Source organism: Notamacropus eugenii, chromosome 2 (genome assembly GCF_028372415.1).
Source record: "Notamacropus eugenii isolate mMacEug1 chromosome 2, mMacEug1.pri_v2, whole genome shotgun sequence".
In the NCBI taxonomy this organism is placed as follows: domain Eukaryota; kingdom Metazoa; phylum Chordata; class Mammalia; order Diprotodontia; family Macropodidae; genus Notamacropus; species Notamacropus eugenii.
The window spans coordinates 311,158,099-311,170,723 of NC_092873.1; the positions used below are offsets into that span (position 1 = coordinate 311,158,099).

At 38.2% G+C, this 12,625-nt stretch overlaps 1 protein-coding gene across 3 annotated transcripts in view; it reads left to right on the plus strand.

Annotated features, from left to right (window-relative positions):
- Nucleotides 1-12,625, plus strand: part of MYO1D (myosin ID) — a 395,320-nt gene that overhangs the window by 259,436 nt on the left and 123,259 nt on the right. The window contains exon 21 of one of the 3 annotated variants that reach the window (XM_072644959.1): nucleotides 8,304-8,499. The exons of 1 other annotated variant lie outside the window; for it this stretch is intronic. In XM_072644959.1, coding sequence (XP_072501060.1) covers nucleotides 8,304-8,336 — 33 coding nt within the window. In that variant the 3' untranslated portion in view covers nucleotides 8,337-8,499. Of the gene's footprint in view, nucleotides 1-4,230; nucleotides 4,355-8,303; nucleotides 8,500-12,625 lie in introns of those variants that run through there. One more of the 3 variants, XM_072644958.1, reaches the window with a different exon arrangement.

A 12,625-nucleotide genomic window follows, 5' to 3' on the forward strand; every position in this document is an offset into this window, starting at 1 on the left:
CTGTTCTTCCTTTGACCTTGAATGACGAACCAGCTCCAAGAGAGGAAGAACAAAAACCTTGCACTTTGCTGCGGAATTTTAGTTCAATTACTGATTCTTCTATTTATAACATTAGACATCTTTGCTTTGTCTACATCTTTGACATTTATAGAGCTGTTGTAGGAATGTTTTCTACGACTCACGTTGTTCTGGGCTGGCATAATCTCATAGTTGTCCAAGAAGACTTTGTCAAGGGAATGTGAGTAGTTTATTCTATTGAGATCAGATTGATTTTCTTAGCAACGATGCATTCAAAGAAAAATTTAAACAAACAAACCCATACTTAAAGCTAGTGTTTCTTCTTTTTTCCTCTGTGCTTTGGAGAAAAGTACAAAATTCAGACTGATGTCAAATCTAATCAGAAGCCTATTTTTTCTTAATTATGCAGTGTGGAGTTATTACAATTCTCCTCTGTATCCCCCCTGAGAGTGAGAAGCATTGTCAGATAATAGAAGCAGCTCTGGAATGAGGGGTCTGAGGTTCACCTGTGTGTCCTTGGAGAAATCACCTAAGGCCATTTGACCTTAGATTCTTCATATATAAAATAAGGGATTTAGTCTGAATCAGGGGTTATTAACCTGGTGTCCATGAGCTTGGTTTTTTAATAATTATTATTATTTTGATAATCATGTCTCAAATACATCAGTTTTCTTTGTAAGTCCTACATATTTTGTTTTATGCATTTACACATTATTTTAAGAAGGGATCCATCAGTTTCATAAGACTTCCAAAGGCACCCAGTACACAAAACAGGTTAAGAACCCCTAGCCCACATGAATCTTTCAGATCCCTTCTAGCTTCAAATCTTCTGAAAATCTTGAATATATCTCTTTACATTTTCAAACTTCACCATCTTCATCAGAACAATGAAAAAAAAAATAATATCCTACCTTACCTTCCTCAGTGGATTGTCATCAGGACCCAGGGAAGGTGCCATTATATGTGGATGGGAGTACTTTGAAAACTGTACAGATGTACAGTGTAGGTAATGCCATGCCACCTACCCTGGTTCCTTCCACACACTCTTTGCAGCAAAATGGTTAGGTAGATAGTAATCATTTGTGTCAGCTCTTTAACTGCATTCTAAATCTCCTTGAAAATGAATCTACCCCCCATTTCCTTTGCATGAGAACTGGAACTTTGTCCCAGTCTTCATTTCTTATTCCACACCTTGAAGCATGAAAGTCAAGTCTCAAGAGGAGAATAAAGCAAAATATTGCTGCAGAAGTACTTACTGATATAAAATGGCACATGCGTGCTTGTCCCCACTAGGGTATCCACAGTTGAGTTCATCTCCTTTCAGTATCATTCTGGACACATTTTTAGTGACAGCCTGGCTAGCAGCCTATTAGACTCTCTCTCTAGCTGTCTTCAGGTCATCGCCATCTGGAGGTCCTGATCTTATCTGGTCATCATGTGTCACCAAGTGAAGTCATCATAACCATCCACCATCCCCAGCCAGTCACTTGTTCCCAACTCAGAATTACAGATTTTTAAAGATAGGAAGTCCAGGCACATTTTATAGATAAAAAGCAAACTAGCCTCCATGGAGATGAAGTAATTTGTCCATTGTTGCATGGCTAGGTAAGTATATATAGCCTGAGCTAGAAACCCCAGATCTCCTCCCTCCCAGTTTGTGCCCCAACTGTAGCCTGGTTTGTGAGACATGTACAGACTGTGTTACCTTAATCTTTCTTCTCTATCCATCAAGCCATCCTAGCCCTGTAGATTTGTTCTCTGGTGTCTCAGATGCCATACTCTTTTTATTTTTTTAATTTCTATCACCTCTACCCCACTGAGGGCCTTTACCATCTCACCCTGGGATTACTTATGGTGAACTTCTAAATCAGTGATCTCAAACTTAAATAGAAACAGATCCCTGCAGGCAGCATATTGACTTATACTATTTACAAATTAGCATTATCCTATGTTGTATTGTGTTTATGTTTGGTTTTTTTTTTTTTTGTTAAGCATTTCCCAATTATATTTTATCTGGTTCTGATGACAACAGGGTGTGAGGTCCCTGAGTTTGACACATCAGTTCTACATGATTTCATCTCTCTAAAATTTTCTTTTTTCTTTTTTTTAGAGGTGATCAGGGTTAAGTGATTTGCCCAGGGTCATACAGCTAGTAAGCATCTGAGGCAGGATTTGAACTCAGGTCCTCCTGACTCTAGGGTCAGTGTTCTGTGCCACCTAGCTGCCTCACTTCTCTAAATTTTCCATCCACCCTCCCTTCTCCACAGAAGGCTGTAGTAATTTCATATTCACATTTTATCACTTATTCAGAGGTCTTCAAGATCTTTCTTTCCCCATTTCACTGCCACACAAGCTTCTTCTTCTGCTATTGGTCTTATGGTCTAGTCTTGCCAAGAGTTTGCATTCCATTGCGTGTAAGTGACTTGCTCATTGCTGCTTCTAACTCTCACGTCATCTTCTTTCCTTCTGTTCTGTACTATCCTGAAAATTTCTGTTCCAAACTCCCAAACCTGCCTAAGGAAGTTGGCATCCATCGATCCCACATTCCTTTGAAATGCCCTTTGTTCACCAGGCTTCTGACTTGGAAACAGCTCGCTTGACCGCAAAGCCCTCTGCTACTATTTCTTTGGAAACTACCAGAAAGATCCCCTGCCATCCACTCCCCCTAAGCTCCCATCTTTTTGCTTTGGACAGTTTCTCTCAATGCCTTCATGTCAGTCATCTAGCATTTATTAAGTACCTACTATATGTCAGGCATTGTACTAAGCATTGGAGTTACAAAGAAAGGCAAAAGACAGTGTCTACCCTCAAGGTGCTTACCTTGGGGAGCTAATGGGGAGATGGCAGGCAAACAAGCATGTACTAGCAAGCTTTGGACAGCCTCCATTGATGATGAGCAGCAGAGAGAAGACATTGGCATGAAGGGGCACCAGGAAAGGATTCTTGCAGAAGGGAGGGCTTTGTCTTAGACTTGAGGGAAGCCATGGAAACAAGGAGTAGAAATGAGGAGGGAGAGAGTTTCAGGTATCTCCCAGTGACAATGACTGCAGTCCAGAGATGGAGCATCTTGTGTGAGGAGCAGCCAGGAGGCCAGTGTTGCCACCCACATAGATCGCAGCCCACTATTGCATCACTCTCATGACCTAGGGGTGATGGAGGACTCAGAGAGAGGCAGAGGATTCAGATTTACCACTGTTAGGACAACATTATTTGTTATAGATAATAAGTACCAAAAGTTTAGGGGTTTTGTGAGCTTAAGGAAGATGCTAGCAATTACACTGGTTTGTGGGAAAATGTATTCTTAATTCCAAGCAACTGACTTTTAGAACATAGCCAGTTCCTAAGTTGAAAGAAACATTGGTCTAAATTTAGAAAAACTGATAGGGGTCAGCCAGATAGTGCAGTGGATAGAGCATTGCTGTAGTCAGGACCTGAGTTCAAATCCAACCTCAGACACTTACGAGCTGTGTTACCCTGGGCAAGTCACTTAACCCCAATTGCCTCTGATAAATCAATTAATTTAGACAAACTGAGGCTGACAGAGATTAAATGATTTGCACAGAGACACCCAATGAGGAAGAGACTTCCTGAGTCTTCGGCCAACCTTCTGCCTATTGTGGCATTTAGCAGCCTCAGACTAATTCTGTTGCTAACTCACTCTATGGCAAGCCTAAGCAAAATATAATTAGAAAGGTATATTTGCTAACTAAATAAGGAAGGTAGAATCTCATTGTTTCCTTCCTTCAGCAAATAGAGGTTTAAACAGTATGTTATTGCCATTTCAGGAGGATTCAGGAAGATGTAAAAGGAAAGACGGGAAATTATAACAGAGGCTAAAGAAGGTTTTCATTAGAACACCCCCTCTCACAGATGTCTTACAAGTTTAGATGGATAAATGTGCCAGTCATTTATTCTCTTCTGTTTAACTAATGTATATTCGATGTCTGCTCTATGCAAGGCCCTCTCCTAGGTACTGGAAATACAAATAGTAAAAAATGACCCAGTTCATGTTCACAGGGAACATGTCTTCTGGTAGAAACCTGAGACATGGGCACAACTGTACAGTAAGTTGGTAAATTTTAAATGCATAAGAAAAGGCAAATAGAGAAATTCAAACAGGAAAGGGAAGAGGACTCTTTCATATAGGACTTTAGTATTTACAAAGCACTTTCCATACAGCATCCCATTCAGTCTTTATAACAACCTTGTTAGGCAGGTGCTGTTATTGTCCCAGAGACCCGAGAAGGCTGTGACTTACCTAGGAGGATGCAGCTAATAAGTAGCTGAAGCTGGATTTGAACTTAGGTCTTCTTGACTTCAGGTGCAGCACTCTGTCTACAGGTTAGTCTGGGTCACTTGAAGGGATCGTCACCATGGAGGAGGTCGAACCAGAATTAGATTTGAAAGAAGGATTTCATAGGTGGAGTGGGGCACAGAGGACATCCCTGTGGGGGAGGGGCACCCCACTGGGTGAAGATTGGGACAGAGGGGTTCATTATTTGTGTAGAGAGAAGTACCATAAAGAAAGTAAGACTTGAAAATTGAAAATGCACAAATAAAAAAGGAGTTTTTATTTTATTCAGTAGGCGTTGAGGAGCAATTAAAGGTTTCTAAACAAGGAAGTTACCTCTCCTATTTACTTAATTATTTTCTAATTTGCATTATAATTATTTGTGTGTGCATATATAGATATAGACATGACTGTCCCAAAAGTCTCAGTGCAGCTGTAAGCTTTTAGTAATAGAAAACCGCACTAAGAATTTTACAAGAACTTGTATAGGAATGATAGATTTCAAACTGGAAGGGACTTCAGATGTCATTTAATTCTGCCCCCTTCATTTTACAGATAAAGAAACTGAGTCCCAGTGAATTAACTTCCTCTAGGTCATACAGGTTAATTAGTTAATTAGTGTTCACACCTAGGTCTAACTGGCGTTAATCTATCAGTTCCACAAGAGTGGATATTGGCACTTTTCAGCTTTATATCCCTCCATGCTTAGTGCAAACCTAGGCTTCTTCTATGTTGATGATGGCTAGTGCCTTGTGCTCTGGGGAGGGCTAAGTTTATATTGGGGGGAAGGGCGGGCGATTCCTGTCCTTCACAAACAGTATTGATTGCTTGGATAGATTCAACTGCCACTCATTGTAAGGTTTCAACTAGCCAGTATTTCTGGGAAATGGACAGTTGTGGAGTGGTGGAGAGGGAAGTGGAGAACTAGATCCTAGGGCTATCTCGGATGCCATTGGACTGTGTAGCCTTAGGCAAGTCAGTTCCCATGTGTGGGTGTCAGTTTCTTCCTATCTTAAGAGAAGAAGGCTAGTGAGGGGATGAACTCTAAGGCTGCTTCCAGCTCTGTCTTCTCAAGTCTTCAGGGCATGCTCTTTGTGGCTTGGGACCAAGTATCAATGAAAAGCACCAGTCCCAATGTAGTTGTCATGATGTCTTGAAATTTTTAGCTGAGGACATGGAGGTCAGAATTTGAGTGTTCTGCAAAGCTGGGAGACGTAAGATCCTGCCTTCTTGATATGCTGAATGCTTTTTTGTGAACAGAAGTTGAGGAGAAAGCAGTGAATCTGGCTTGTTGTTTGCACAATTCCCTCAGTTGGCAGGATCTTTGGAACACTATGAATTGCCCTGGGGAGTACTAGAAAATGGATGAGAGAGATGGCATCACAGAGCTAAGGCATGTTCCTTGAATAATAGCACTTCTATGCTGCTGATTTACTGTGAACATGGGTCCATTTGAGCCTAGCTACCAGGATTGGATTTAATTTGCATAAACATAAAATCCGTTCGGTGTTTTTCTTTCTGGCTGGAGGATATAAACTCAAACACCAACCCTCACCTGGGCTTAGATTCCTCCTACCCCTTTTCTGATGGTAAATTGTAGTGATTCTGCCCAATGTGTATTTGAAGAATGTTTGAAATCTGCCCTTAATGGGGGTTCTGACACAGTCCCTTTTTTGTATCCATACATATGTGATGGCTGAGGAAGTCACCGATTAATTACACAAATACGTCTTTTAGTTCTTAGAGAATGAGGGCCAGGCAGGGGAGAGGAAAGAGACAATTATCTGGACGGATGTGACTGTTTTGTAGAGGTAAATGGATTGTAATTACACCAGCCTCAGTGCTTTATTACTCCATTTGATGTGCCTCACTAGAAAGATACGTTTTCGTTTGAAAGATGGATTGCCCTTGTAATGTGTACAGGAGTGAACCCTGCTGAAATTCATCTGCCTGCCAGCAATATTCACCATCACCATTTCTAAAGCACCCTACCCACATGGCAGCTTCCCAAGGGATGTTGTTTCCATGGTAATCTCAATGGAGGCTGTCAGCTGATGTCTGGTACTGCCTTGGCTTGTGTGTGTTTAAAAAGAGCATCCTGAGGTTTGTGAGCTTTCTGCCCCCTTTCCCCCTCCCTCTTGGCCTTTAAACTCTATTTATTACTCTTCTTTATTGGGAAGTATATAATCCTTTAATGTCAGACCAATTAATACTCTGCAGGTTCTAGAAGCGGTTTTAATCTCTTTGTAGGTGTTGATATTTTGTCTGGTATAACAAAAGTACTTCCTTAGAAACACTAGGCGTTTGAAAAACTGTATGCTTAGGGAAGGTGCTATTTTTGCTTAGACAAGAACTAATAAAAATGAAGCATGAGAAATTTTTAAGGGTGTTGCAGTTGGTAGCTTTTTAGAATATTTTGCTCCAGATTTCTTTTTTCTGTCTTTTTGCTAGTGTGGGGAGGGGGAGATTATAAAACTCCCCTGCTCCACACTTGAGGATTTTTTAAGAAAAGTCTTTTGTGATTTTAGTATTAAAGCCGACTCTTTTCTCTACAAGACCTTGTGACAAAAGGAGTATCTGAGCCACATTTTCAGCCTTATTTGTTGAGTCACAGGGGAAATCTTTCTGGATGGGTTAAGTGGTTTCTGTCAAAGGGAAAAATTGGGCTTGTACCTTGATGTGCCCATATCTCACTTTTTGCAAACAAATGGGGTTCTTTTGCAGTCAGATTATTTTTTAATTATAGTGCAGCTAATTAGAGGATTCCTGCAATGACTGTAAAGTAAAAAAGAAATCCTTTTATAATCACCTCCTAAATTGCCTGCTTTATAAGTTTAAATTTCTATATATTGGATATTTTGTTTAAAACAAGGCAAAACCTTACATTTCACTTGGATGTTTGCCACTTGGAGGTTTGGGAAATTCTTTTGAATTATAATGATACTCCATGTGTAATTCCTGAAGAGGTTTATAAATTTTCTTTATATTCAGTACCCCTGTGTCCACTTCAGTTATATTTCAAGACCAGACATAAAAAAGAAATACTTGGCTCTAGGCAGTATTAGTTATCTCTCATGGTTCAGCTAATCATCAGTTTTTAAATAAGGTTTTATGAATTCAGTGAACAACTTTCTCATTTTTCTTCCACAATGGATGCACACTTACAGCCCAGATAGTACTAATCTGTAGAATTCTATTGTAAGTCTAGATTGATACTTATGTATGCAAATTCATTTGAAAGGGTGGTACAACTTGGCAGAGGAGATCCATGTGTGCTTTTGAATTATTCTAACATCACTGTTAGAAGCTTTGAAAGCAGCCTCACATTAGGATTTAATTACCACTAGTGAAATGCTGAAGATTTTAAAAAATACCTAGTGTTGGGAGAAGAATTTAACATAAACACTTCATACAGAGATCATAGTCACAGGGTCAGAGATTTGAATTTAAAGGGACCTTAAAGGACCTCTAAGACCAACACCACATTTTTCCTTGTTATTTATCTACCTCCAAAATTGTTATCCAAATTTGCTGCTTGCTAAAATATCAAAATTGCTATTTTACAACACGGATGTGGTCCATCCTTGTGGTGGATCATTATGGGACTTGATTGAATCTTTGGTAAATTCTTCAGAAATATTATATTATTCCACTAATAACCCTGATTGTGGCAAATTTTGGTCAGGGCTGGCAGATAGTTGGTGTTTAATAAATGCTAGTTGACTGACTGATTGACCTTCAAATAAATTAAGACAATTAACAAATGATTACCAGATACCTGCTCTGTGATATGTTATGATCTTGGAGGAATTTGAAGGAATACCATAGTAATAATTATCACTGTTATCAATTGCTAATGATTGCTGATAATAACCAATTCTAAATATTTATATGCATTTTGTAGTTTTCAAAGTGCTTTGTTCATATGATCTCATTTGATGCCTCCAGCAACCCTATAAGGTAGGTAGGTGCTTTTATTATCTTCATTTTACAGACAACCCAGGCTCACACGGTCAAAAGTGTCTGAGGAAGGATTCAGACTCAGGTTGGAGTGACTCCAAATCCAATGAACTATGAACTGTGCCACCTGGCTATCTAACAAAATAGACATGATTTGCAAAGGAGTCGATAATAGAAGGCAAAGATGGCCTGCATGCTACAGCAAAGAGTATAAGACAATGCAAGAGAAATGAGTATTCTACTGGTATCACAAATCCACAGAAGTATTCAAGAGTAACTGAATGATCAAGGTTATCTTGAGAAAGCTTCATACAGGAGGTGTGTTTTGAAGTAGAGATGGGAATGGTTTGTCAAAGAAAAGAAAGAAAGGCATACTAGAAGGAACAGATTAAAGGTAAAAGTGAGTGGGTCAAAAGTAACTTATTTGAACCGTTGGGACAATGCTTTTTGTCAGTCTTAAATTTGTACTGCCATCTTTTGATTTTACATCACCGTCATTTCTGAATATATCCATCCTTCCTCCCCCACTCAGTGAGCCATCCGTTGTAAGAAAATAATTAGAAAGAAAGGGATGGAGTCAGCAAAACTTTCTGACATCCACAGGGTCATATAGGTTTCCACAGCTATAAGCCTCCACTTCTACAAAGAAGGGAGAGAGATGCACTTGTTTCCATTTCTTTTCCAACTTGACCTCAAGCTTGGTGGTTAAAATTGTAGTGTTAAATTTCAAGGGTTGCTGATGGTTTTTATTTTCCATCTACGTTGTTGTAGATGTCATTGTGTATATTGTTTTCCTGTTTCTGCTTACCCCACTCTCCATCAATTCATATGCATCCTCCCATTCTTCTCTGAATTCTTCATATTTATCATTCCTACGTTGCAGTAATGTATTACAACTTGTTCAATCATTCACCAGTCAGTGAGCATCCCCTTTGTTTCTGGTTCTTTGCTACCAGAAGGTGACACTAGTCATATTTTGGGACCTTTATTTTTGTTTTTTAAATCTTCAAGTATATTCTCATCAGCTTGCCTATTTTCGAAACTAAAAAAAAAAAAATGGATAAAGAACTTGGCATTCTAACTAATTATTGCAACTTAAAAAAAAAAGCTATACAGTAATATGTCCCTTTTCTAGAATTCACTTATCCAGATATCTTATAATCTAGAATAACAGTAATGGAGTATACAAGATTGATCCTGAGGAGTGGGAGGAAAATATTCGAACTTCATTTTACATTTATTGTATCTTTTTTAAATTAAGCTTTACTATTATTCAATAGACAAGTTGACAGTGGTTCCCTCCTTAACTCTGTATATCAGACAGTCACACATAACAGATGGTGTTCAATGTATCCTGAGGAAAGAATGGGACAATGGTGTCTGCAGCAGAATGTAATTTATGTGTACTTGGTAAAGTGAGTAAATGACTCATATTACATCATTTTAAGTAAACTAATCCTCAAAAAATAGACAATTATCTCTAAAAGTTTCCTGCAAAGAAATCATGGATTGACTACAATGCTAATAATGTGAGTACAAGTGAACAATGAGAAAATGGCAGAGGAGAAAATATCCATCCTCCTGAGTCCTAAGAGTTCATCATCAACCACATTACAAGGCAAAAACAATTACAATTTAAACAGAATTAACAAGAATTCAAGGAAACAATATTTGAAATGATCAAGGTTGTTCTAAAGATAGATTTATGTTAGCTATTAGAAATGATGAGTCTTGTCCTAAGTGTGTATTGTTCCTTGAGATCCTTGGTCATTGATAGTATAAAGCCATCACAGTTAGGAAGATATATAAATACTAAGCTCTTGTTGCCAAGACTTCCTAAAGTCTGTCGCCAATAAAAATTCCCATATATGCACTTTTAGCCTGTTAAAAAAAAAATTTCCAAATGAAGAATTCCAAAGGGGGATTAAATTCTTGACAGAAAAGAAAATTAATGCTACGCATTCCAAATAATTTTCAGGAACAACTGATTGACATCAGTGAAGGAGTATCTTTACTGATGAATTTCAGCAAAAAAAAATTTGTGTAACTAGTGGGTGAGATTGAAGAATGAGTGTCATGATTTAGTAAACACATCCAACAATATATTTCTTCCATTTGAATTTGTGTGGTGTCAGCTGTTATCAGCCATTAAACCAAGTATTGAAATAAACTGAAGTTCTAACCAGATATTTTAAGCACTGTATCCTAAAGTATTAAACCAAGATTTTCAAAAATAATGAAAATTATCAATTATATTGTTCTCACTAAAATATTCTAATGACAATTTAATAAGTAATAATTCTATATTTAGTGAGGGCAAAAGGATTCACTGTTAAAATATTTTAAATATTTCATCTTTGTCTCATTTTTATTTCTATGTTGTATATATCTTAAAACATTTGTAATGTATACAATTGTAAATATATTGGAATGTGACTCAAAAAATTTTTACTCATAAGGATGAATAATCAAAAATGTTTGGAGATCACTGGTCTAGAACATAACTGAGAATTAAGAGCAAACTAAAAAGACTTCTGAGCAGTCGAAAAAATAAAAATAAAAGATACCACAAAGTCTGTGAACATAAAGCAGTCTGAGGATATTTAATATGTGGGCAAATCACCCTACATTACTCAGTAGACCCTTAGGACCCTATTGTATTACAGCACAATGCAGTCATTTATCTTCATAAGGGTGACCCTTAGTTGTCAACAGAGAGCCAAATTATACTCAGTAAATTGTCTTTAAAAGAGGGCAGAGAAGCGTGTGGTACATTTTAGGAAGACTTCCATCCAGCATGGCTAAGATAGAAAATTTTGTTGATTAAGAGGGGAACCCCCACATACCCAGCACACTGGGCTCTCTACAATGACTCATTCCTCAAGGGTTCTATATAGCTAAGATTTTATTTGCCCCAGGCAGCCTACAAAATGTGGGAGCATTCACCTTCTGAGTTTCTCAGTGGAAAGCAGTATGCTTCATTGTTGAACAGTAAAGTCTATTCAATGAGAGCAGAGGTGCGTAAATATTTTAGTTAGACAAAGTATCAGAATTTGAGATTCTGAATATTAAAGCCCCAAAATCCGGCCAGTCAGTCAAACTACGTGGATACATAAAGAAAATATACTGAGAGCCACAAAGGTCATTTTTTGTTAAACAGATTTGTGTGTGTGTGTGTGCGCACGTGTGTGTGTGTGTGTGTGTGTCTAGTATTATATGTGACACATGGTAGTGTTGAAGAGAGAGTGACAGATAGATCCGTAAGTTCCAGCCAACACCACATGTAAAGAAGAAACCAAAGGAAAGAGGACATGGACCCTGGCCTTGAGAAATCTAGCCTCCTTAAGGAAACACACACACACACACACACACACACACACACACACACACACACACACACACAGGGTGACTTATGGACACATCATGAGCGATATAACATAGGGATGGAAAGATATAGTAGGTCACACTTTTGGTAATTTTTTCATGTTCTTGAGTGCTTGGTATTATAAGTAATTATAAATTGTTGCAACATTATTTTAGTTATTTTAAGAACATAAGTGTTACCAATACAAATAATTTGCAATGTAAATCTTATATGCAGAAATAAACTATTACGTCATCTCAAAACTCATCTGCATCCTGGACTCCCATCTTAATGAATTCTACCTTTGTCTGCTCATTCCTATCGAGTTTCTTCAGCCTTTATGTACTCAGTGTATTAATTTATACTTGTGATATTTCTCAGTATGCAACAGGAAGTCATTGTGCACATGCATAGATATTTATACACAGCTATTCCTTCCACATCACAGGGGTTAGGAGTAAGGTGCCCCTACAATCCGGAAAATCCACACAAAATTTTTGGCCCTCCCTTCGTACCAGAGGAAAAAGTCTGAACTCCCTTTTTCTTTTATGGGGTCTTTACGGTACCTTATTGTAAAATTTGGGTTAAGTATTTGGTCATAGGCTCTGTGATGTCTTCTGGCTTTCACGTGTCATCTGTGACTTCCTCAAAACTCCTCAAAAATTTCCGTTTAATTTCTTATGCCACCTTGATATATATTAAAACTACAGTGGGGAAAGTCCATGTGGAAGGGATCATTGTATTATCTCCCCAGAGAGCAGGAATCATGTTTTTGACTTTCTTCATACCCATAGCACTTAGAGGTAATGTCTGACATATAGTAGAGGGATAGTAAGTGCTCCTGACTGACTCTTCAAGTAGCTTTTAGATTAAAAATTCTGTTGGTGCCAGGGTCATCCCAGTAAAAGCCAAATCCACTTAAGGCCATGGTAAATCTGTGATATTCTTGTAAATAAAGGTCACCTATCTTCTAGATGATACCTTTGGTCAAT